Raw genomic sequence first — 27,241 nt, forward strand, 5'->3', positions numbered from 1 at the left:
TCTCCATTACACTTGCTTCTGTCTGGGAGAACATATGCGCTAACCTTTCAATTTTTCGCATTCCTCTTCTGGAATTTTAATTTACTGCTGTGTGTTCTGTTTTACATTTTGCAGAGTAATATTTATCAAGACCGATAAAAAACAAAAATTAGTCATCTGGCATCCTAGACAGCGCCAGGGAATCTCTATAGGCAACTAGGGCTTGTCTGACTATATAGTGTCCCCCATAAGTGCACAGTGCTTTGGCCAAGAGGTAGCACTGCCCCCCCTTCCCCAAATCTGGGCTCGTGTGGTAGACACACGCTCTCCTTTCCCCCCCAGCTCTGGCTGGCAGTACCACCCCCCCTGGGCTCAGGTGGCAAAAACTTTGCATCTAGGCAGCAGTGCTCACTGTCCCCTCTCCTCCAATCCCCAACTTTTGGTCCAAGTGGTATCACTGTCCCCCCAACTATGGGTCCAGATGGTATCACAGCTCCTCCCCTCCCCCACCGGGGGTTATGGGTCTAGCAGAATAACCCGTGGGACCCCCTGCAGCCCACATGAGCAGCCATACAGCGCTGCCTTGGTCTGGCTCTTGCTCCTCTTTCCCGCTTCCACTATACTATGTGACTGTTCTCTTGCTGTGTCTCTGATGCGCGGGTGGGAGGCGAGTCGCAGCACGCTGATGTCCGGGGGCCAATGTTCTGCTCGCTTACGTTATCCTCCTGGCATGGAGATCCTCAGTCTGTCAGTGCACTCCTGGTCCTGACACTTGTGGTTAGAAAATTTCTAAGATTTTTTCCAATATTTCTCTGGGAGACTTGGGTAGAGGGTCCTCGGCGAGGCCGGTCCTACGAGGGTCCTCGGCGAGGCCGGTCCTACGAGGGTCCTCGGCGAGGCCGGTCCTACGAGTCTGTCTCTATTTGAGTTTTACAATCATTTGCCACTTAAAACATCATTAGATTAGAGACTGCACTTTAAGGGGATCTGTTTGCTGTTCAGTTTTGTTCTTTTGTTCAGTTTTGTGCAGAGGTTATGTTCATTGAAGATTTCTGGATTGTAGTTTCTGGGGGGTCATGTCCTCACACTGCTGTTCTCTGTACTCTCTGTGCTGCTCTGCCTCAAAGCCCCTCCCCTCTGCTCTGATTTACTGATGTGTTATTCACCATAAACCTTCTGTAGCTTGAAGAAGCTATGGAGCAGCCTAATGTACAGAGCACAGCAGTGTGAGGACACACCTCCAGTGTACTGGGAGAAGCTACATTCCTGGAATATATATCCATATATCACAGTTCTGCTGCTACTAACAACATACGCACAGTTATGATTACACCTCATTACATCTCCGGGGACAATAACTAATACTGGCTACAGAGAGCACAGTGCACAGCAGTGTCAAGATACACCCCCCAGGTCACTTGGAGAAACTACAACCTTGGAATATAAATCCATATATCACAGTCCTGCTGCTACTAACAACATACATAAAGATCTCCAGGGACAGAACATAACATTGTCTATAGTTGTGGCTTTAAAAGCTGCACCAGAAAATCCTGACAGTGTGAACAGGGCCTGAGATTTCCCATGTAATTATTCCCAGCACTGATCTCCTATTCCTTGGAGCCTTTGTCTCTATCTTGTGTGCTGGAATTTACCAAGCTCAATTGTCGTCCATGGTGACGCTGACACATAGTAGCAGCCCCTCTGCAGCCTCCATCACAGCCCCAGCACAGCTCTGCCCAGTGACCCGGGCACAGCCTGCCCCCGTTACCCGCCGTATTGAGAAATTTCCCGGGATCAGTCCATGAAAGGGAAGACATGAATGCGCTTATTTCATTCTCCATCACTGCCGAGCTCCCAGCTCCTTGATGTCGGGATCGGCTCCCCCCTAAGGACACGACTAATTAAACACCAGAGACCCTCACTGACGAATCGGGGACAACCAATGGGAAGAGCTCTCTGTATCCAGGCAGGGATGATCATATTTTTTTTTTTTTTAATTTTGTGCAATTTAACCCTTTCTGTATAAAGATGATTGATCCGTCTGACGTCAAGATCTCTGCTTGCCGTCAGTGAACGCTGGCATCCTCTGTTAGAACTAGTGACTTAAAGGGGTAGCGCTATGAAGTACCCTCTTTCTGGGGACAAGCATAAGTATTTGATTAGTCAAGGGCCCCTCCCTCCCCCCCAGTGATTCTACCCCCTGTGGTTGTGCGCTTCTGCAATCCCCTTAATATCATAATTGGGGTCTCCCCACTGTGTCCCCTGCTGATCAGCCTCTTATTTTGTGGATTGGGGTTAAACATGAAAATTTGTGATAACTCCCTTTTAAATGACCTGGACTGATACATTGTAGCATGAGATGATGTGTTAAACTACAGGGCATTGTTTAGAATGGATACGTTTGTAGCAAACCCTCAGCTCTGGGAAGTGTTCCCTCCTTGAGGTGAAGATTTCTCATCTGGAATCCATCAGCGCCTTTGCCGGTCGCGTGCACAGTAGTCGTGTAGGGAAACATCCAAGAACTTGCTCCGGAGGGAACGCAGACGTTCATGGTCTGAGTAAAGGAAGGGGCCATGGGACATCAAAACTGGTGCAAACTCTGACATTTGGTTATAGGAGATTTCTCCCATCTCCTGACATCACAACTGTGTTGTTCCTCAATTTTTCCTCCTGGAAATTTGTAAATCCATTCATAGTAGCAGCTGGACTGTGAAATATGGATTCATATTCCAGGATTTTTAGCTTCTCCCAGTCCTGCTGCAACTAACATGCAGAAACGTATGATCACACGTCTCCCCAGGGACAATACCTAACACTGGCTGTAGAAAGCACAGGAGTGTGAGGGCCCTCAGAGAAGCTACAATCCCAGTTCACAGTCCTGCTGCTACTAACAGCATACACAAAGGTATGATTAGACCTCTTTCCAGGGACAATTCTTAACATTAGCTGTACAGAGCACAGCAGTGTGAGGATACATTCCCAACACACTTAAAGAAGCTACAATCCTGGAACATAAATCCATATTTCACAGTCCTGCTGCTACTAACATGCACAAAGGTATGATCACACATATATCTAGTGACATTACCTAACACAAGCTGCACAGAGCACAGCAGTGTGAGGACATGCCCCCAGTGCCCTTGGAGAAGTAACAGTCGTGAAACATAAATCCATATTTCACAGTCCTGCTGCTACTAACGTGCACAAAGGTCTGATCACACATCTATCCAGTGACATTACCTAACACAGGCTGCACAGAGCAGCACTTTGGATCCTCCTTGCAGAGTCTGATGTTTCCTTTAGGTTTATATGAAGGGGGAGGAGGAGTTCGCTGTAGTCTGAACAACTCACAATCCGCTTCTGGATGAGAGACAGATCGTTTCCATTCACTGACATCTGGCAGAGGTCCTGATCCTGAACTTTAAATTCATGAGGGTTGCAGAGCGTATCCTTACATACATTACCTCTACTGGAGGATTCCTACCCAAGCCCGGATCATTGATTTCCTTGGATTCTCTATCTCCTACTATTCCGAAAAAGTAAATAAAAATTCCCAAAAATCTCATTCTATATAATATCTATATATATATATAAAACCCCCGCTGGCCGCCATGCTTTGGTGTGTGTGCACTTCCTCTACCTTTACTAGAAATAGACATTAGTTCTTGTTACCTCATCAGCCCCGCTATGGTATTTGCATAGAGGCGCGGTTAACCCTTTCCCCGCCAGGCAGTCCTGTACAGGATGCAGAGGGTTAAGTACCCTGCGCGGAGCAGAGTTCCTCATTGTCCGAGTCTTCCCTATTCTGTGATTACGTGATACGTGAATGAGGAAGTGTCCACAGAGGAACACGAGGGGCAACGAGCTTTGTTGGAACTACTCCTCCCAGCATGCTCTGCCATTCACACAACCTGTATGACTCTCCGAAGCGCACCGTCACTTTAACATCACCTATTATGTTTTTAAAGTGTTATACCAGTTTGCAGTGCATTACTCTAGTCACCTCTAGAGCTGCATTCCAAATGATCTCAGTAAGCGGTTTGTCAGACTCAGGGTGAAGACACACTTGGCGTTTTTAGGCCGTTTTTGGGCCGTTTTTAGTTAGTGCGTTTTCAGATCGTTAAAACCGCATGCTCCTTGCCACACTGTGCCTCTAAAAATATATCCGTTATTAAACTATGGTAGCCCCTGGATAACTGTTATGTCTTCACCCTTAGGCTATATTCCGTACCGTAGCGTACCGTAGCGGGCAACGGCAGTGCACGGGGAGAGGAGGAGGAGGTCCTATCTTTTTCCCTATTCAGGAGCACAAAGGTGGGGGCTAAGATCTGAGGAGTGAGTAACACAGACAAGGCACATATTGTTTTTTGAAATGCATCCAAACCAAAGTCCTGCCCCTGTGACTACTCCAGATTATTGTCAGGACGCAAGAGTAAGTTATATCACACAATTATATTGTAATGGAAATGCTTAGATAAGGCAGAGAGGCAGATGTGCACCGCAGTTGTCATGGGCTTTTACAATCTGTCTTTAGTGAAAAATGAGGTCCCTGGTGACAGGTTCCCTTTAATAGGGCTGAGCTGCAGTACCACACACAACCTGTGGGAATGGGTGGCGCTGTTTTTTTGGTACAAAGTTGTGTCTTATGTACAACCTCATTAAGGCTCATTCCACATGACATCTTATACAGAAAATGATAATCTTGTTAGGCCTCAACTGTTGAAATGAAATCTCAGCACTGATTGGTTGCTCTACTTAACGGGGAACTACAAAATGAAAGCTTAGCTGTAATAACAAGACTGTAATGGGCCCCGGTGCAAATTTTGTGTCGGGGGGGCCTTATATACCAAAACCCTTCTTGATGTGCGCATCTAACACATAAAGCTTGAAAATACACATATACTATATATACACACGCACATTACATACACATAAATATGTACCTGTAGTAAATACGAATATACTAGAAATCATTGTACTGCACACAGAAATATATACCAGCATGTAATATGTGGTGTATAAAAATATAGCGGCAATAAATGAGACCTGAGATAGACATCACTTGTGGATTCAATCCGGCACAGCTGCTGCCTTCTCCCTCCCTCTGTCTGGTCCATCCTCGTCCATATCCAGGTGACAATACTCCCATCAGCTATACAACCTCACCATGACTTTTCCCAGCTGTCTCTGCTGGATGTGTCAGCCAGCTCCTTGCCACACTGTGCCTCTAAAAATATATCCGTTATTAAACTATGGTAGCCCCTGGATAACTGTTATGTTCCACACTGTGCCTCTAAAAAAACACTCCATAAAACTAAACACACTGCCACCTATATATATATAATATATATTATATATTTAATATATAAAATATTAAATAATACACAAGGACCCTCAATAATATATAATTAATAACTACCCCCCCCCCCCCATTCATAATAACTTCATAACAGCCCCCCTGTCATACCCATTGCTTCCTTAAAGGGCATCTACCACCAGGGTGAAGGACTGAATGCAAATGAGCCTAAGGGGCGCCAGGTTCCATAGGTGTTATTGGAGCCTGGAGCCCCTCCGGCACATTTGCATACCGTGGTAGATTTCCTTTAAGTGCTGAAGAGAGCCCGCACCTACCTCAGGCGCACCCTGCGACTGTGTACTCCCCTGCTTGGCTGTGATTGGTGCACTGAGAGAACTAATAACATGGAAGTGGAGCTGTAACTGGCTGTGGGGACATGAAAGCCGAGCTCTGGTTGGCCGAGCACCTCAAAGTGCAGGAAAATAGATGCTGAGCTGCTATTGGTTACTTCTTGCAGCTGTGGAAAAATGAAAGTTGAGTTCTGATTGGTTGCCATAACCCTATGATAGAACAGTAACTATGAAAGCTGAGCTCTGGTTGGTGCTGAACAAATGGAAGCCGACGAGGGGAGATTTATCAGAAGTGTCTGAGGTAAAACTGGAAACCAATCGGAGCACAGCTTTCATTTTGTAAACAGCTGTGGGAAAATGAAAGCTGAGCCCTGATTGGTTTCCATGGGCAACTAGAACAGTTCTGCTCTCAGGCACTATTGATAAATCTCCCCTTATTGGCTACTTTGGGGGGCAGAGATCTGTGGGGAAATGAAAGGTGAGCTCTGATTGGTTACTTCAGGCAGATGGTGACTATTAGTGAAAACTCTTCTCCTTCCTCCATTAGCAGGACGGCAGATAAGTGGCCCCTGCAGGTACGAGGGGGGTGGGGGCCCGCCGACACAGAACCGGTTCTACTTCATATCTGGGATCAGTCACTCAGATTTCTTTGTATCCCGGGGGTGAGGATTTTTTCTGCTGAAGACATGAACTGCGGAATTATATTATAACAGATAATATAACATAAAGTATAATAACAATACAATACTAACACAATATGTCATAATATAATTTTTTTCCCCCTGTTTTACTACAAGAGTTTGATAAACATTGATTTGTGCCCCTTTTTGTCTGGTCCTGGACATCCCCTTTAAGGGCGTGTTCACATAGGAAGGAAATAATGTGTAGTTGGAGACATGGAGCCATAGATTTCTGCCCGGTTGTGCTTATATACCGTCCTCTCTTCTGCATTATTAGTCTAGGCACAGTGGTTAACTGGAAAAGCTGGGTGACAACTGCTGTGGTCACTGTGGTGTAGCCTTATCAATGGCCACCCAGCTTTCCTATAGCCCTGATTGATGTATCAGCCCTTATTGTCCTTTGATAATTCTTTCTCTTCTGTGTCAGTCCTTGTCTACGTGTAATGGTTGTTCAGGAGACTGGGAAAAGCTGGGTGACAACTACTGTGGTCACTGTGGTGTAGCCTTATTAATGGCCACCCAGCTTTCCTATAGCTCTGACTGATGTATCAGCCCTTATTGTCCATTGATAATTCCCTCTCTTCTACGTCGGTTTCTGTCTGTGTGGTGGTTTTTCAGGACACTGGGAAAAGCTGGGTGACAATTACTGTGGTCACTGTGAAAGCAGCCCGTGGTCACCCAGCTTTCCTAAAGCCCTGATTATTGTATCGCCCCTTATTGTACCTTGATACATCTCTGTCTTCTGTGTTAGCTAGGCATGGTGCTGGCAGCCATATTGATTGTCACACAGCTTTCCTGTAACCCTGATTGGCATATGAGCTGATTTATGTCGATTGTATTCCATATTGTTGCAGTAATAAACACGCTGTCTATTCAGGGGTGTGGGAAAGCTGAGTGGCCACTACCTGCAGCCTTTTTGGCTGTCACCCAGCTTTCCCAGGACCTGTGTTTGCAGCTTTGATCCTAGTGTCTGACACCTTGTGGTTTGTCTCTTATTGCAGGTGTTGCCGCCTCGCTCTGGTGTCCGCAGATTCTCGGAAGCACTTGAGGAGCCTCTCATCTCCTGGTAAATATTTGCTCAGCTGTCCTCCACTCACACGTCAGGCTGCGTACCCAGAACGGCGTGCACAGACCTGTCCAGCGCGTCGTGTCAGCCGGCATCCCCCCCACACACAGATTCCAGCCTAACACTCTTAAAGGGGTTGTCCATGTTTGTATAAAGAACACTTAATCATATGTGGTACTGTTTGCCGAGTCTGTGTATCTAAGCTATTATGTTTTGATACGGTGGCTCGGGATACAGTATCTAAGTGAACATGCAGAAAACTGTCTACTGAACCAGTGTATCTAATCTATTATGTGTGATCATTTCTACTGAGGTGATGTATCTAAGCATTTCTTGTGTGATACTTATAGTAAACAAATATACACTGCTTTAGCAGACAGTATCCCACATGATATGCTTAGATACATCACCTCTGCAGAAATGATCACACATATTAGGATTAGATACACTGGTTCAGTTGGCCGTATCACACCGAAAAGGATTAGATTAGATAAGCAGATAGTATCTCGTAATAGGATTAGATACACGCCTTGGCAGACCGTATCACTTTTTTAAAAACTTAGATACACTGGTTTAGCAGACCGTGATAATATTTGCAGAGCTGTGTATCTAATTCTTTCCTGTGTGATACTGTCTGCAGAGCTGTGTATCTAATTCTTTCCTGTGTGATACTGTCTGTAGAGCTGTGTATCTAATTCTTTCCTGTGTGATACTGTCTGCATTGCTGTGTATCTAATCCTTTCCTGTGTGATACTCTCTGCAGAGCTGTGTATCTAATTCTTTCCTGTGTGATACTCTCTGCAGAGCTGTGTATCTAATTCTTTCCTGTGTGATACTGTCTGCAGAGCTGTGTATCTAATCCTTTCCTGTGTGATACTGTCTGCAGAGCTGTGTATCTAATTTTTTCCTGTGTGATACTCTCTGCAGAGCTGTGTATCTAATCCTTTCCTGTGTGATACTGTCTGCAGAGCTGTGTATCTAATCCTTTCCTGTGTGATACTGTCTGCTGAGCTGTGTATCTAATTCTTTCCTGTGTGCTACTGTCTGCAGAGCTGTGTATCTAATCCTTTCCTGTGTGATACAATCTGCTGAGCTGTGTATCTAATCCTCTCCTGTGTGATACTGTCTACTGAGCTGTGTATCTAATCCTCTCCTGTGTGATACTGCCTGCTGAGCTGTGTATCTAATCCTATCCTGTGTGATACAGTCTGCTGAGCTGTGTATCTAATCCTATCCTGTGTGATACTGACTGCTGAGCTGTGTATCTAATCCTATCCTGTGTGATACTGTCTGCAGAGCTGTGTATCTAATCCTTTCCTGTGTGATACTCTCTGCAGAGCTGTGTATCTAATCCTTTCCTGTGTGATACTCTCTGCAGAGCTGTGTATCTAATCCTTTCCTGTGTGATACTGTCTGCAGAGCTGTGTATCTAATCCTTTCCTGTGTGATACTGTCTGCAGAGCTGTGTTTCTCTAATCCTTTCCTGTGTGATACTCTCTGCAGAGCTGTGTATCTAATCCTTTCCTGTGTGATACTGTCTGCAGAGCTGTGTATCTAATCCTTTCCTGTGTGATACTGTCTGCAGAGCTGTGTTTCTCTAATCCTTTCCTGTGTGATACTGTCTGCTGAGCTGTATCTAATTCTTTCCTGTGTGATACTGTCTGCAGAGCTGTGTATCTAATCCTATCAAGTGTGATACTGTCTGCAGAGCTGTGTTTCTCTAATCCTTTCCTGTGTGATACTGACTGCTGAGCTGTGTATCTAATCCTTTCCTGTGTGATACTCTCTGCTGAGCTGTGTATCTAATCCTATCAAGTGTGATACTGTCTGCAGAGCTGTGTTTCTCTAATCCTTTCCTGTGTGATACTGACTGCTGAGCTGTGTATCTAATCCTTTCCTGTGTGATACACTCTGCTGAGCTGTGTATCTAATCCTTTCCTGTGTGATACTGTCTGCAGAGCTGTGTATCTAATCCTCTCTTGTGTGATACTGCCTGCTGAGCTGTGTATCTAATCCTATCCTGTGTGATACTGCCTGCTGGGCTGTGTATCTAATCCTTTCCTGTGTGATACTGTCTGCAGAGCTGTGTATCTAATAATTTCCTGTTTGATACTGTCTGCATAGTTGTGTATCTAATCCCATCCTGTGTGATACTGTCTGCTGAGATGTATATTTCATCTTGTGTCTTTCCATCTCCTAAGCAGTGTATCTAAGCTTATCATGACGCTGTATTCTGAGCTTTTATACTTGAGGTTATCATGTGTTTGTGCTTTTTGTAGTTATTGTATCTAAGCTAGTATGTGTGATACTTTCTGTAGAGTCAGTTTATAAATGTGTGATACCATCTGATAAGTCACAGTATCTAAGCTTATCATATGTGATACCTTCTGATAAGTCACAGTATCTAAGCTTATCATATGTGATACCATCTGATAAGTCACAGTATCTAAGCTTATCATATGTGATACCATCTGATAAGTCACAGTATCTAAGCTTATCATATGTGATACCTTCTGATAAGTCACAGTATCTAAGCTTATCATATGTGATACCATCTGATAAGTCACAGTATCTAAGCTTATCATATGTGATAACTTCTGAAAAATCATAGTATCTAAGCTTATCATATGTAATACCTTCTGATAAGTCACAGTATCTAAGCTTATCATATGTGATACCTTCTGATAAGTCACAGTATCTAAGCTTATCATATGTAATACCTTCTGATAAGTCACAGTATCTAAGCTTAGCATGTGTGATACCGTCTGATTTGTCACAGTATCTAAGCTTAGCATGTGTGATACCGTCTGATTTGTCACAGTATCTAAGCTTATCATATGTGATACCTTCTGATAAGTCACAGTATCTAAGCTTATCATATGTGATACCTTCTGATAAGTCACAGTATCTAAGCTTATCATATGTGATAACTTCTGAAAAATCATAGTATCTAAGCTTATCATATGTGATACCATCTGATAAGTCACAGTATCTAAGCTTATCATATGTGAGACCGTCTGATTTGTCACAGTATCTAAGCTTATCATGTGTGATACCTTCTGATAAGTCACAGTATCTAAGCTTATCATATGTGATACCTTCTGATAAGTCACAGTATCTAAGCTTATCATATGTGATACCTTCTGATAAGTCACAGTATCTAAGCTTATCATATGTGATACCTTCTGATTTGTCACAGTATCTAAGCTTAGCATGTGTGATACCTTCTGATAAGTCACAGTATCTAAGATTAGCATGTGTGATACCGTCTGATTTGTCACAGTATCTAAGATTAGCATGTGTGATACCGTCTGATTTGTCACAGTATCTAAGCGTAGCATGTGTGATACCGTCTGATTTGTCACAGTATCTAAGCGTAGCATGTGTGATACTGTCTGATATGTCACAGTATCTAAGCTTATCATATGTGATACCATCTGATATGTCGCAGTATCTAAGCTTATCATATGTGATACTGTCTGATATGTCGCAGTATCTAAGCTTATCATACGTGATACTGTCTGATATGTCGCAGTATCTAAGCTTATCATACGTGATACTGTTGGATATGTCGCAGTATCTAAGCTTATCATATGTGATGGTGTCTGATATGTCACCGTATCTAAGCTTATCTTATGTGATGCTGTCTGATATGTCACCGTATCTAAGCTTATCATATGTGATACTGTCTGATATGTCACCGTATCTAAGCTGCATTGGAACCTGTCAGCAGCTAAAATTGACTTTCCTGGTGATAGGTTTGCTTTAAGTTTATACAGTAATGGGTAATACCATCAGATAAACCAGTGTATCTAAGCTTCTAGTTAGATACCCTCTCATAAGCTAGTGTATTTAAGCTTACAATGTGATACACAGTATGGGATTGTAGTCTCCTGTATAGTCTTACATATTGATGTGTGTATCTAAGCCCGTCATGTGTGATTCCATCTGCTGAACTGCTGTATCTAATCCTTTCCTGTGTGATACAGTCTGTAGAACTAGTGTATATAATATAGACCTGTAGGGGAGTCACTGGTGTAGCCTGGATGGATCCATGTACTTCAGCATGTGAACAGCAGCCAAGGTGTTATGTATATGATGGGCTCACACTGCCCCCTGCTGCTGGAATCAGGTATATCACTATGCTGGTTGGGTGTTTTTAAGCAAAATCTGTACTAGATCCTCAACCTAAAGTATTACATAGCGTTTATAGATCTATTTTAGGTCTTAGATCTCTCTCCCCCATCCCAGCAGCTCAAGAGTGACCCTAAAGTACAGACATAGGGGTCCCGTGCATCATCCTGCTGTACACTCTGCTGACACCTTGTGGTCTTATTCAGTTACTACAGTTTTACAACTAGTTAACAAAATGCTTAAGGAAAACTTTATTTGTATCGAAATATAACCGGATTGTGAACGCAGCTCTGGATGTGACTAGAGTATGAGACAGGGACAAGCACACAGAGCTGCAATCACAATCCTGAGGGAATACTGGTAAATATTGTCACTGCAGCTTTGGATGTGATTGCCGTGGGATGCAAATTTGGAATAAAGTAAAATAAAATTCATGATGAATAGAGAATTGAATTCAATTGATGTGAGTGGAGACCAAGCCCCAGGACTTTAGGTATAAGGTCCCGATACTGAGGGTTAACGCCCCCTGCTGGTTTTGGTGTGAATCTGACCTTTATATTTAACATATGATGTATTGTGTTTTTCAGGTTGGGAGCCGATACATCAAGTACAACACTGGGCGTAGGTGAGCAACGCGTCTACAATGTTGGATACACGGAGGAGGGGGATGTATTAAAGGAAATTCTTGATCCCTTTAGGAGCTGATTTTGTTAAAAATTTAAAAGATTCACTTTATAAAGTAATCTTAAAACTTGTTCTTTCACCCCAACTACATGGTGTCTATCAACGTGTAAAGAAGATGCTGACTGCCAACAACTATTGTACAGAAATAGTCTATAACCAGTCACTGTATATTGTACTCCAACATCGGAATAGTGAGTGCAGCTCTGGCGTATAATACAGGATGTAACTCGGGATCAGTACAGGATAAGTAATGTCATGTATGTACACGGTGACTGCACCAGCAGCAGAATAGTGAGTGCAGCTCTGGGGTATAATACAGGATGTAGCTCAGGATCAGTACAGGATAAGTAATGTCATGTATGTACAGTGACTGCACCAGCAGCAGAATAGTGAGTGCAGCTCTGGAGTATAATACAGGATGTAACTCAGGATCAGTACAGGATAAGTAATGTCATGTATGTACACAGTGACTGCACCAGCAGCAGAATAGTGAGTGCAGCTCTGGGGTATAATACAGGATGTAACTCAGGATCAGTACAGGATAAGTAATGTCATGTATGTACACAGTGACTGCACCAGCAGCAGAATAGTGAGTGCAGCTCTGGGGTATAATACAGGATGTAACTCAGGATCAGTACAGGATAAGTAATGTCATGTATGTACACAGTGACTGCACCAGCAGCAGAATAGTGAGTGCAGCTCTGGGGTATAATACACGATGTCACTCAGGATCAGTACAGGATAAGTAATGTCATGTATGTACACAGTGACTGCACCAGCAGCAGAATAGTGAGTGCAGCTCTGGAGTATAATACAGGATGTAACTCAGGATCAGTACAGGATAAGTAATGTCATGTATGTACAGTGACTGCAGCAGCAGAATAGTGAGTGCAGCTCTGGAGTATAATACAGGACGTAACTCAGGATCAGTACAGGATAAGTAATGTCATGTATGTACACAGTGACTGCACCAGCAGCAGAATAGTGAGTGCAGCTCTGGGGTATAATACAGGATGTAACTCAGGATCAGTACAGGATAAGTAATGTCATGTATGTACACAGTGACTGCACCAGCAGAATAGTGAGTGAAGCTCTGGGGTATAATACAGGATGAGTAAGATTGTCTCTGCCTATACTATAATATGGGATCAGAGGTGTAGACTATATTATACACTATATGGGGCGACCCCTGACACTTCTACCTCCCTATAAGATGTGCTGAGATGAGGAGAGCGTCTGCCTTTCTTCTTGGTGTTCCACCATTGTTATCCTGGTGTTATGTCTGTTATTACAGATCTGGCCCATTATAATGTATACAGTCCACACCATGTGACCTCTGTGCTGTACATCACATGAAAATGAACACATTCTCAGCCAATTGGGCTGTTTGGTTAAAATGTCAATGTCCATCCCATTATACAGGCCTTGGGTTCTTGGTGTTATTCTTCATCGGTGCATTGCAGGGGTCACTTTACAGGGTGAGAGGCCTATGAGAAGGGTCGGACATTAACTTATAAATAGTTAATAGTTCTTCCAGCAGGAGGCGCTAGAGTCAGGGTTTATTGTATTATACCTACCGTATATACTCGTGTATATGTGCTGAAAAAAATTACCTCGGCTTATACACGTGTCAAGAAATAAATAAAAAACTTAATACTCACCCTCCGGTGTCCGGATCATTAGCGCAGGTCCTGATCTTCAGCGCGAGGCTCCCGCGAGGCTGGCGTCATCAGCGGCGACACCGCCGCATCATAGTGCACGCCCGCCGGCAGAATGCATGGATTCAATCTGCCGGCTACAGAAGAGAGAAGAGGACCCGCCGGGAGCCTAGCGCTGAAGATCGGGACATGCGCCAACGATTCGGACACCGGAGGGGTGAGTAGGTTTTTTTTTATTTTTCATGCGCTTGGCAGTGGGCTGGCGGTATATTACATGGGGTCTGGCGGTATACTACATGGGGTCTGGCGGTATACTACATGGGGGCTGGCGGTATACTACATGGGGGCTGGCGGTATACTACATGGGGGCTGGCGGTATACTACATGGGGCCTGGCGGTATACTACATGGGGCCTGGCGGTATACTACATGGGGGCTGGCGGTATACTACATGGGGGCTGGCGGTATACTACATGGGGGCTGGCGGTATACTACATGGGGGCTGGCGGTATACTACATGGGGGCTGGCGGTATACTACATGGGGGCTGGCGGTATACTACATGGGGCCTGGCGGTATACTACATGGGGGCTGGCGGTATACTACATGGGGGCTGGCGGTATACTACATGGGGGCTGGCGGTATACTACATGGGGGCTGGCGGTATACTACATGGGGGCTGGCGGTATACTACATGGGGGCTGGCGGTATACTACATGGGGGCTGGCGGTATACTACATGGGGGCTGGCGGTATACTACATGGGGGCTGGCGGTATACTACACCCTCGGCTTATACTCAAGTCAATAGGTTTTTGGTGGTAAAATTAGGGGTCTCGGCTTATACTCAAGTCAATAGGTTTTTGGTGGCAAAATTAGGGGTCTCGGCTTATACTCAAGTCAATAGGTTTTTGGTGGCAAAATTAGGGGTCTCGGCTTATACTCAAGTCAATAGGTTTTTGGTGGTAAAATTAGGGGTCTCGGCTTATACTCGAGTATATTCGGTAATTGTCTTAGAAATGCTGCTTTATTCATTGATCCTAATGTCTTCACAATATGGAACCACTTCCTGTCACCCCCCAATAATCCTCTGGTTCCCCTTAATAATCCTCTGGTTCCCCATATACTCCCACTGCTGGACAGGGAGATAATACTTTATATGGCGGACGCTTTGCCTTGTATTATGTGCTGTGGTTCCCTCTGTTACTGGTTGTGGAGAGAAGGGGTGTATAATCATATTTTAGTAATATGCTTAGTAAGAGTTGACGGATTAGATTGCAGTGTGTCTGCAGTGTCTTCTCCAAACTCGCCACTAGATGTCAGTGTTCCTCCACCCTTCTTGTGTCTTGGAGGGGCTCTGGTAGCACCTCCCTCCCCTGTGTGTGACCCTGCACTGCTGGGATTTTTACATGTGAAGAGTTTTTACACCTTTTTACACAATTTACAGTGAGACCTTTCCATTATTCTGTGTTGTATATTCAGCCTTTGCAGGATCCCTGCTATACATGACCCATGGGTGGGTCCCTAATATCGGCAGTTACTGGGTGTTCCTGGATATTGAGGGACCCTGCTATATGTGACCTATGGATGTGTCCCTAATATCGGCAGTTACTAAGTGCTCCTGGGTATTGGAGGACCCTGCTTTACATGACCAACGAGTGGGTTCCCAAATAGCAGTTTTTGGGTGCTCCTGGATACTGGGAGACCCTTCTATACATGACCCATGGGTGGACCCCTACTATAACCAATTAGTGGCTGCTACTGGATATTGGAGGACCCTGCTATACATGACCTATGGGTGGACCCCTACTTTAAACCGTTACTGGGTGCTCATGGATATTGGAGGACCCTGCTATACATGACCTATGTGTGGACCCCTACTTTAAACCGTTACTGGGTGCTCATGGATATTGGAGGACCCTACTATACATGACATATGGGTGGGTCCCTACTATAATCATTTAGTGGGTGCTCATGGATATTGGAGGACCCTGCTATACATGACATATGGGTGGGTCCCTACTATAATCATTTAGCGGGTGCTCATGGATATTGGAGGACCCTGCTATACATGACATATGGGTGGGTCCCTACTATAATCATTTAGTGGGTGCTCATGGATATTGGAGGACCCTGCTATATTGGACCATTGGGTGGGCTTCTTCTATAACCAGTTTCGGGGTGCCCCAGACTATTGGAGGATCTTACTATACCAGACTATAATTTGGCGGGGACTTGTTGGTATATCCAGCCCCCTGTGATGCCTGACCACTTGTAGTTCGGTGGGGGTCCTCTGGTTTCTCATCCCCCTGCTGCAGCCTTTCTGTAACCCTTTGCTCCCTGCACAGTCAGCCCTCGGGATGCGGCCCCCTGTAATGATGTAGCATGCTCCCCCCATGATGCTGGCAGCGTGCAGGGCATGCGTGCCAGGCTTGTTTTGGGCTCGTGTATCTGCTTTCCGCCTGTCGGCTCCTGACACGGAGCCCGTCATCATCCGTCCCCACAAGGCTGGGGCCGGGAATGTGATCCTAATCGGACGTGGCGTCCCGTATGTCTTACCCCACAGAACTAGGTCAAGTTTATCATTGTGTCCTTGGCTGGCGGGTCACGTTCCCATAACCTGCCTCTGCCGCGCGGCCTCCTGTTTGCCTGCTCCGGACCCTGTCAGGGGATGGTGACTACTGTTATTAGAGAAGACCCTCCGCACCCCGGGCTGCAGCACAGCTTCTCTGAGGACCCATTGCTGCCCATGTCCTGATGGGGCCCAGAGTGCATTGCCCCTTTAACTAAAACATCCAGGCTGCTATGGTTATATGCCATGCCCGCTGCTCTTCCTTCACTGCATATTGTACATAGATAGGCATGTCATTCAGGATCATAGGAAAGATGGGGAATTCACTGTGACCATACAGTCAGCAGCTAGTGTTATGTACTGTCCCTGGAAAGATGTGTAATTAGACCTTTCTTTTGTATGTTGTTAGTAGCAGCAGGACTGTGATATAAGGATTTATATTCCAGGATTGCAGATTCTCCATGTGCTCTGCAGGAATATCCTCACACTGCTGTGCTCTGTAAACCCAGTATCCATTATTCTACCAAATTAACTATTTGATATTGGGAGGGGATTTGGAGCCTTGTGTTAGAACAGTTAAGCTCCGCTGATATGTGTGCATGATGCTGGTGTGAACGCAGCCCTGGAGACGTCCTCCTGATGCACACAGTTACAGTTTGCATGTGTTGTGCAGTGTAGCCCCTGCCGGGAATAGAGATCCAGTGACCCATTAACCCATTCTTATAACCACACGACCCGTCCTATAGTTAGATGTTATCAGGAGGCCGCTCCACCAGGTGTCCTAATATACAGGGAGGGTGAATATTGGGGCGACAGCAGGTGTTATAACAGTACACAATACCCCAAACCACCATGCGGTCGGCACCGTTCTCACACCGCTGATATTTTTATCCTAAATCTTTTTTTTTTTTTTTTTTTTTTAGACCTTTACGGTTTACAGTAAAATTTAATTAACCCTTTACCCACTGGTGTGGGAATACCAGATGAGTATACGTCACTCCAGTGATGTCTAGTAATTTTGCTTTCTCTACACCCATTTGTAGAGAAATAAATGTCTGGAAACCATGAAACCATGTACTAGTGGGCAGGCTGCACCGGGTACTCATGTACTAGTGGGCAGGCTGCACCGGGTACTCATGTACTAGTGGGCAGGCTGCACCGGGTACTCATGTATTAGTGGGCGGGCTGCACCGGGTACTCATGTATTAGTGGGCGGGCTGCACCGGGTACTCATGTATTAGTGGGCGGGCTGCACCGGGTACTCATGTATTAGTGGGCGGGCTGCACCGGGTACTCATGTATTAGTGGGCGGGCTGCACCAGGTACTCGTGTATTAGTTGGCGGCTTGCACCATGTACTCGTGTATTAGTGGGCAGGCTGCACCAGGTACTCGTGTATTAGTGGGCAGGCTGCACCAGGTACTCATGTATTAGTGGGCAGGCTGTATCGGGTACTCATGTATTAGTGGGCAGGCTGCACCAGGTACTCGTGTATTAGTTGGCGGCTTGCACCATGTACTCGTGTATTAGTGGGCAGGCTGCACCAGGTACTCGTGTATTAGTGGGCAGGCTGCACCAGGTACTCATGTATTAGTGGGCAGGCTGTATCGGGTACTCATGTATTAGTGGGCAGGCTGCACCAGGTACTCGTGTATTAGTTGGCGGCTTGCACCATTTACTCGTGTATTAGTGGGCAGGTTGCACCAGGTACTCATGTATTAGTGGGCGGGCTGCACCAGGTACTCATGTATTAGTGGGCGGGTTGCACCAGGTACTCATGTATTAGTGGGCAGGCTGTATCGGGTACTCATGTATTAGTCGGCATGCTGCACCGTGTACTCATGTATTAGTTGGCGGGCTGCACCGGGTACTCGTGTATTAGTGGGCGGGCTGCACCAGGTACTCGTGTATTAGTGGGCAGGCTGCACCAGGTACTCGTGTATTAGTGGGCAGGCTGCACCAGGTACTCGTGTATTAGTGGGCAGGCTGTATCGGGTACTCATGTATTAGTCGGCATGCTGCACCGTGTACTCATGTATTAGTTGGCGGGCTGCACCGGGTACTCATGTATTAGTTGGCGGGCTGCACCGGGTACTCGTGTATTAGTGGGCGGGCTGCACCAGGTACTCGTGTATTAGTGGGCAGGCTGCACCAGGTACTCGTGTATTAGTGGGCAGGCTGCACCAGGTACTCGTGTATTAGTGGGCAGGCTGCACCAGGTACTCATGTATTAGTGGGCAGGCTGCACCAGGTACTCATGTATTAGTGGGCAGGCTGCACCAGGTACTCATGTATTAGTGGGCAGGCTGCACCAGGTACTCATGTATTAGTGGGCAGGCTGCACCAGGTACTCATGTATTAGTTGGCGGCTTGCACCAGGTACTCGTGTATTAGTTGGCGGCTTGCACCCGGTACTCGTGTATTAGTTGGCGGCTTGCACCCGGTACTCGTGTATTAGTTGGCGGCTTGCACCGGGTACTCATGTATTAGTTGGCGGCTTGCACCAGGTACTCATGTATTAGTTGGCGGCTTGCACCAGGTACTCATGTATTAGTTGGCGGCTTGCACCAGGTACTCATGTCTTGGTTGGCGGCTTGCACCAGGTACTCGTGTATTAGTTGGCGGGGTGCACCAGGTACTCATGTCTTAGTTGGCGGGGTCCACTAGGTACTCGTGTATTAGTTGGCGGCTTGCACCAGGTACTCGTGTATTAGTGGGCGGGCTGCACCAGGTACTCGTGTATTAGTGGGCGGGCTGCACCAGGTACTCGTGTATTAGTGGGCGGGCTGCACCAGGTACTCGTGTATTAGTGGGCGGGCTGCACCAGGTACTCGTGTATTAGTGGGCGGGCTGCACCAGGTACTCGTGTATTTGTGGGCGGGCTGCACCAGGTACTCGTGTATTTGTGGGCGGGCTGCACCAGGTACTTGTGTATTAGTGGGCGGGCTGCACCAGGTACTCGTGTATTAGTGGGCGGGCTGCACCAGGTACTCGTGTATTAGTGGGCGGGCTGCACCAGGTACTCCTGTATTAGTGGGCGGGCTGCACCAGGTACTCGTGTATTAGTGGGCGGCTTGCACCCGGTACTCGTGTATTAGTTGGCGGCTTGCACCGGGTACTCATGTATTAGTTGGCGGCTTGCACCGGGTACTCATGTATTAGTTGGCGGCTTGCACCAGGTACTCATGTATTAGTTGGCGGCTTGCACCAGGTACTCATGTCTTGGTTGGCGGCTTGCACCAGGTACTCGTGTATTAGTTGGCGGGGTGCACCAGGTACTCATGTCTTAGTTGGCGGGGTCCACTAGGTACTCGTGTATTAGTTGGCGGCTTGCACCAGGTACTCGTGTATTAGTGGGCGGGCTGCACCAGGTACTCGTGTATTAGTGGGCGGGCTGCACCAGGTACTCGTGTATTAGTGGGCGGGCTGCACCAGGTACTCGTGTATTAGTGGGCGGGCTGCACCAGGTACTCGTGTATTTGTGGGCGGGCTGCACCAGGTACTCGTGTATTTGTGGGCGGGCTGCACCAGGTACTTGTGTATTAGTGGGCGGGCTGCACCAGGTACTCGTGTATTAGTGGGCGGGCTGCACCAGGTACTCGTGTATTAGTGGGCGGGCTGCACCAGGTACTCCTGTATTAGTGGGCGGGCTGCACCAGGTACTCGTGTATTAGTGGGCGGGCTGCACCAGGTACTCGTGTATTAGTGGGCGGGCTGCACCAGGTACTCGTGTATTAGTGGGCGGGCTGCACCAGGTACTCCTGTATTAGTGGGCGGGCTGCACCAGGTACTCGTGTATTAGTGGGCGGGCTGCACCAGGTACTCGTGTATTAGTGGCCATGTTTTTTTTTTTGTATCCTTTCATCTTCGTTAAACGTTTTGGGTTTTTCTATAACTTTTCATGCACCAGGTCAGTTGCCCGTATTAGTGAAAGTCGTGATGTCCCATGCGGTGGTGCCCCGATTGCTCCGATGTCACATTTGTGTTGTGTAATAACTTGCCTTTTTTTCCTTCCTGAGACCACAGTGTATTGGGGGCCTCGCTGTGAAGGAGGAGGAGGAGGCCATTCTTCCCCCCATCCATGTGCACACACATAGGAAACCACAAGAGAGAGGAAGCTGTAACTGCCAGCCGCTTACTGGAAGTGAATGACGCTGCCATTTTTTATTTTTAGGTTTGGCTGGCATGGGTAATCTCATTAAGGTGCTAACCCGAGACTTAGACCACAATGCCGCTCATTTTTTCTTGGATTTTGAAAGTAAGTCTCGCAGATGCTCCCTCCACAGCTGGTAACCCGTGCTCATTCTCACCCCCCGAGAACAAGACACGGACAACAAAAAATCCACCCCCAAAAATAAGAAGTTGCATGATATCACTATGATTGAGGACATCCTCATCATCCAGGAGACCAGGGATGGGCAAGCCCATGGCTTTGTGTACAGTGACAACCCAACACTGGTCATGACATCTCCATCGCTTGCCCGATCCCAGGTTTTAGCTCTTCATCGAATCATTGAGGGTCCTTTGTGATCAAAACTCTTGTGTATTAATTTGGGAAATGTGACACTCAACAGTGGTGACCATGCAGGGCACCTACTCACCTCCAAGTCCATCGTTGGACCATCGTTGGTACATTGTGATGACCATGGTAAGCTAGAAGGTCCTAGGTTCATCCAGTCTGGTGGACCATTGCATGGCACCACTGCTGATGTGTTGGGGAACTAATTTTGGTGATGTCCTCCATGTCTATGTTCCTCAGGTTCTCCAGGGAGTGGAAGGCCTCGTTGGCCAAGCTTTGTCCTCCACCTAATGTCATATGTTTCCTCCTTGTAATTTCTGTCTGATGAAGACATGCTCTGTCTTTTCTCATTCTTGTCTCGACAGGTATCTTAACATGGGGAACCTTCTTAAAGTATTGACATGCACAGATCTTGAGCAAGGGCCAAATTTTTTCCTTGATTTTGAAAGTGAGAATATGATTTTATATATCTACTTCTCTCTGCCTGCCGTAGACTGCATCTGTCCTTCTGCACTCAGCGTCTGTCTGCTACTACTTGTCTATTCAGTTTTCGAGGCCATGAAATCTTTCACTGACTAAAGCCTGCTAATATATCTAGCATCATTTCACAGAGAGCAGAATTGTGAGTGCAGCTCTGGAGTATAATACAGGATGTAACTCAGGATCAGTACAGGATAAGTAATGTCAAGTATGTACACAGTGACTGCACCAGCAGCAGAATAGTGAGTGCAGCTCTGGGTATAATACAGGATGTAACTCAGGATCAGTACAGGATAAGTAATGTCATGTATGTACACAGTGACTGCACCAGCAGCAGAATAGTGAGTGCAGCTCTGGTGTATAATACAGGATGTAACTCAGGATCAGTACAGGATAAGTAATGTCATGTATGTACACAGTGACTGCACCAGCAGCAGAATAGTGAGTGCAGCTCTGGGGTATAATACAGGATGTAACTCAGGATCAGTACAGGATAAGTAATGTCATGTATGTACACAGTGACTGCACCAGCAGCAGAATAGTGAGTGCAGCCCTGGGGTATAATACAGGATGTAACTCAGGATCAGTACAGGATAAGTAATGTCATGTATGTACACAGTGACTGCACCAGCAGCAGAATAGTGAGTGCAGCTCTGGGGTATAATCCAGGATGTAACTCAGGATCAGTACAGGATAAGTAATGTCATGTATGTACACAGTGACTGCACCAGCAGCAGAATAGTGAGTGCAGCTCTGGAGTATAATACAGAATGTAACTCAGGATCAGTACAGGATAAGTAATGTCATGTATGTACACAGTGACTGCACCAGCAGCAGAATAGTGAGTGCAGCCCTGGGGTATAATACAGGATGTAACTCAGGATCAGTACAGGATAAGTAATGTCATGTATGTACACAGTGACTGCACCAGCAGAATAGTGAGTGCAGCCCTGGGGTATAATACAGGATGTAACTCAGGATCAGTACAGGATAAGTAATGTCATGTATGTACACAGTGACTGCACCAGCAGAATAGTGAGTGCAGCTCTGGAGTATAATACAGGATGTAACTCAGGATCAGTACAGGATAAGTAATGTCATGTATGTACACAGTGACTGCACCAGCAGCAGAATAGTGAGTGCAGCTCTGGAGTATAATACAGGATGTAACTCAGGATCAGTACAGGATAAGTAATGTCATGTATGTACACAGTGACTGCACCAGCAGCAGAATAGTGAGTGCAGCTCTGGAGTATAATACAGGATGTAACTCAGGATCAGTACATGATAAGTAATGTCATGTATCTACACAGTGACGGCACCAGCAGCAGAATAGTGAGTGCAGCTCTGTAGTATAATACAGGATGTAACTCGGGATCAGTACAGGATAAGTAATGTCATGTATGTACACAGTGACTGCACCAGCAGCAGAATAGTGAGTGCAGCCCTGGGGTATAATACAGGATGTAACTCAGGATCAGTACAGGATAAGTAATGTCATGTATGTACACAGTGACTGCACCAGCAGAATAGTGAGTGCAGCCCTGGGGTATAATACAGGATGTAACTCAGGATCAGTACAGGATAAGTAATGTCATGTATGTACACAGTGACTGCACCAGCAGCAGAATAGTGAGTGCAGCTCTGGAGTATAATACAGGATGTAACTCAGGATCAGTACAGGATAAGTAATGTCATGTATGTACACAGTGACTGCACCAGCAGCAGAATAGTGAGTGCAGCTCTGGAGTATAATACAGGATGTAACTCAGGATCAGTACATGATAAGTAATGTCATGTATCTACACAGTGACGGCACCAGCAGCAGAATAGTGAGTGCAGCTCTGTAGTATAATACAGGATGTAACTCAGGATCAGTACAGGATAAGTAATGTCATGTATGTACACAGTGACTGCACCAGCAGCAGAATAGTGAGTGCAGCCCTGGGGTATAATACAGGATGTAACTCAGGATCAGTACAGGATAAGTAATGTCATGTATGTACACAGTGACTGCACCAGCAGCAGAATAGTGAGTGCAGCTCTGGAGTATAATACAGGATGTAACTCGGGATCAGTACAGGATAAGTAATGTCATGTATGTACACAGTGACTGCACCAGCAGCAGAATAGTGAGTGCAGCCCTGGGGTATAATACAGGATGTAACTCAGGATCAGTACAGGATAAGTAATGTCATGTATGTACACAGTGACTGCACCAGCAGCAGAATAGTGAGTGCAGCTCTGGAGTATAATACAGGATGTAACTCAGGATCAGTACAGGATAAGTAATGTCATGTATGTACACAGTGACTGCACCTGCAGCAGAATAGTGAGTGCAGCTCTGGAGTATAATACAGGATGTAACTCAGGATCAGTACAGGATAAGTAATGTCATGTATGTACACAGTGACTGCACCAGCAGCAGAATAGTGAGTGCAGCTCTGGAGTATAATACAGGATGTAACTCGGGATCAGTACAGGATAAGTAATGTCATGTATGTACACAGTGACTGCACCAGCAGCAGAATAGTGAGTGCAGCTCTGGAGTATAATACAGGATGTAACTCAGGATCAGTACAGGATAAGTAATGTCATGTATGTACACAGTGACTGCACCAGCAGCAGAATAGTGAGTGCAGCTCTGGGGTATAATACAGGATGTAACTCAGGATCAGTACAGGATAAGTAATGTCATGTATGTACACAGTGACTGCACCAGCAGCAGAATAGTGAGTGCAGCTCTGTAGTATAATACAGGATGTAACTCAGGATCAGTACAGGATAAGTAATGTCATGTATGTACACAGTGACTGCACCAGCAGCAGAATAGTGAGTGCAGCTCTGGAGTATAATACAGGATGTAACTCAGGATCAGTACAGGATAAGTAATGTCATGTATGTACACAGTGACTGCACCAGCAGCAGAATAGTGAGTGCAGCTCTGGGGTATAATACAGGATGTAACTCAGGATCAGTACAGGATAAGTAATGTCATGTATGTACACAGTGACTGCACCAGCAGCAGAATAGTGAGTGCAGCTCTGGAGTATAATTCTATATGGTCCAGCAATATGTGGATTTTCTGTTCTGGACCAGTTTAGCCACAATTTGCAGATGTCTGATGTAGGTATTTTGTGGGTGGAAGATTTCTATGGTCCTGTTAGCACAATGTCGTGCATGTTGTGTGCTGTTCTCCAGTGTTTTGTGTGACCGCTTTTATCTCCTAACACCTGCAGGGGGCGCTGTGGATGATGGGAATGGCTGCATGGTGTCTTGCACTATACGTTGCTCACTTCCGGGGCTTCCCTCGTTTTTACTCGATTTTAAAGGAAAAGTTTAGGAATCTGTAAAATCTCAGTTATCCCCTGATATTAAATAACACTAAAAGTATCTTCTGCCTGAGGAGGCTGATAACAGAGAACAGTAGATAGTCTCACTCTCCACTAATGATAAAATTCTGATTATTTTGGTTCTGATTCTGGGTAACAGCCCGGGAGGCCTCCTGCTTGTGTCCGGAGCATCTTGTATGTGCGTCTTCTTTGCTCTATCTCCATCGCTCTCTCATCTTCCTGTGTGTTACGTTATATTTTGTTGTTTTCTGGAGTTTTCTACATTATTTTAGATGGTTAAACAAAAAAAAATCAAGACTTGTTTCCTCAGTGTGTGAGCGATGCCCAGCTATGAAGAGAATGGAGTCTGAGATGTGACGTGAATGGGGTAGAAGGCAGTGTTCTCTGTATTATACATACACATTTATGGCAGCCTGTATTCTGCATACAGAGCAGCAGGCGCGTCTGTGGCAGCCTGTATTCTTCATACAGAGCAGCAGGCGCGTCTGTGGCAGCCTGTATTCTGCATACAGAGCAGCAGGCGTGTCTGTGGCAACCTGTATTCTGCATACAGAGCAGCAGGCGTGTCTGTGGCAACCTGTATTCTGCATACAGAGCAGCAGGCGCGTCTGTGGCAGCCTGTATTCTGCATACAGAGCAGCAGGCGCGTCTGTGGCAACCTGTATTCTGCATACAGAGCAGCAGGCGCGTCTGTGGCAACCTGTATTCTGCATACAGAGCAGCAGGCGCGTCTGTGGCAGCCTGTATTCTGCATACAGAGCAGCAGGCGTGTCTGTGGCAGCCTGTATTCTGCATACAGAGCAGCAGGCGTGTCTGTGGCAGCCTGTATTCTGCATACAGAGCAGCAGGCGCATCTGTGGCAGCCTGTATTCTGCATACAGAGCAGCAGGCGCGTCTGTGGCAACCTGTATTTTGCATATAGAGCATCTGGCGTGTCTGTGGCAGCCTGTATTTTGCATATAGAGCAGCGGGCGTGTCTGTGGCAGCCTGTATTCTGCATATAGAGCAGCGGGCGCGTCTGTGGCAGCCTGTATTCTGCATATAGAGCAGCGGGCGCGTCTGTGGCACCCTGTATTCTGCAAACAGAGCAGCGGCACATCTGTGGCAGCCTGTATTCTGCATGCAGAGCAGCAGGCACATCTGTGGCAGCCTGTATTCTGCATATAGAACTGCAGGCACATCTGTGGCAGCCTGTATTCTGCATATAGAGCAGCAGGTGCATCTGTGGCAGCCTGTATTCTGCATATAGAGCAGCAGGTGCATCTGTGGCAGCCTGTATTCTGCATATAGAGCAGCGGGCGCGTCTGTGGCACCCTGTATTCTGCAAACAGAGCAGCGGCACATCTGTGGCAGCCTGTATTCTGCATGCAGAGCAGCAGGTACATCTGTGGCAGCCTGTATTCTGCATATAGAACTGCAGGCACATCTGTGGCAGCCTGTATTCTGCATATAGAGCAGCAGGTGCATCTGTGGCAGCCTGTATTCTGCATGCAGAGCCGCAGGCGCGTCTGTGGCAGCCTGTATTCTCCATCCATATTAGAGAACACTTCTATGGCAGCCTTCATAGTGCATATGGCTTTGCATAGTAGGCGCCTGTTTTGTATGCAGCCTGTGACTGGAGTAAGATTGTTGCAGAGTTTGTATTGGGTGAATTGGATAGATGTGTGCGGGGTATTATATACCCCTGGGGTAAAACAAGTCTTGACCATGTGGCTGATCTCTCATACTGCTGGTGTCCTGTATGGTGCATGCCCTGGGCTGCTTTACCAATGGCTACTTACTGTACCATCTTACCCGCTTCTGTTTCCTTTACACAGCAGTCTTCTGCAGCTTACAAATCCCCCCCCCCCCCTCTCATTCCTTAAAGGGATGACCTCTCAGTAATTTCTAATCCACGTCTATTAAACGTTACACGTCTGTGAACACAAAGGACCTACAATTCGCACTCCACCGGGCATTGGTCACATGGGGGATAGTACATAATCATCACCCAAATCCAGATTCATCCATGTATTCATCTCATTGCTCAACGTGAATGTTTTATATGGAAAGTTGCCCCAATGTTCCTCAATGTTCCCTTCTCTAGTGATTTATTATTACCCCCAGGGGCTTAAAGATACAGGTTAAAAATTGTTATTGTAAGTACAGAGCCCCAATTCATAAGACAACAATCCATTATATCCATCATAGACACAGGGGTAGGATGAGGAAAAGTTTGGGAACTTTTGATGTCATTACCAAGATCGTCCACTGAGGGCGCTCAAGTGTAGACAGTACAGGGACATCGCCTGTGTAGGGACTGTGTAGGTCATATAGAGGTATAGCTGGGGGGAGGACTCCATAGTATAGCATATTAGAGCATAGAGGAGAGAGATAAGCTGCTGCCAGAGACCACAACTGCTTGGACCAGGTCTGAAGATGGTACCCAGTACTTTCCAAAACTTTTTTTTTTTCCACAATTCAACCACAACT

The 27,241-nt window shown here is 46.1% G+C and overlaps 1 protein-coding gene across 10 annotated transcripts in view; it reads left to right on the forward strand.

Annotated features, from left to right (window-relative positions):
- The window catches only part of CYRIB (CYFIP related Rac1 interactor B), a 130,100-nt gene that overhangs the window by 83,614 nt on the left and 19,245 nt on the right, over nt 1-27,241 (forward strand). For 4 of the 10 annotated variants that reach the window (XM_072151188.1, XM_072151190.1, XM_072151189.1 and 1 more), the window contains 3 exons: nt 7,310-7,374; nt 12,096-12,133; nt 21,302-21,384. In XM_072151188.1, coding sequence (XP_072007289.1) covers nt 21,312-21,384 — 73 coding nt within the window. In that variant the 5' untranslated portion in view covers nt 7,310-7,374; nt 12,096-12,133; nt 21,302-21,311. Of the gene's footprint in view, nt 1-6,086; nt 6,107-6,154; nt 6,204-6,268; nt 6,291-7,309; nt 7,375-12,095; nt 12,134-20,591; nt 20,676-21,301; nt 21,385-27,241 lie in introns of those variants that run through there. The other 6 variants (XM_072151194.1, XM_072151193.1, XM_072151192.1 and 3 more) reach the window with 5 other exon arrangements.

This window comes from Engystomops pustulosus, chromosome 5 (assembly GCF_040894005.1).
Source record: "Engystomops pustulosus chromosome 5, aEngPut4.maternal, whole genome shotgun sequence".
NCBI classification, from domain to species: domain Eukaryota; kingdom Metazoa; phylum Chordata; class Amphibia; order Anura; family Leptodactylidae; genus Engystomops; species Engystomops pustulosus.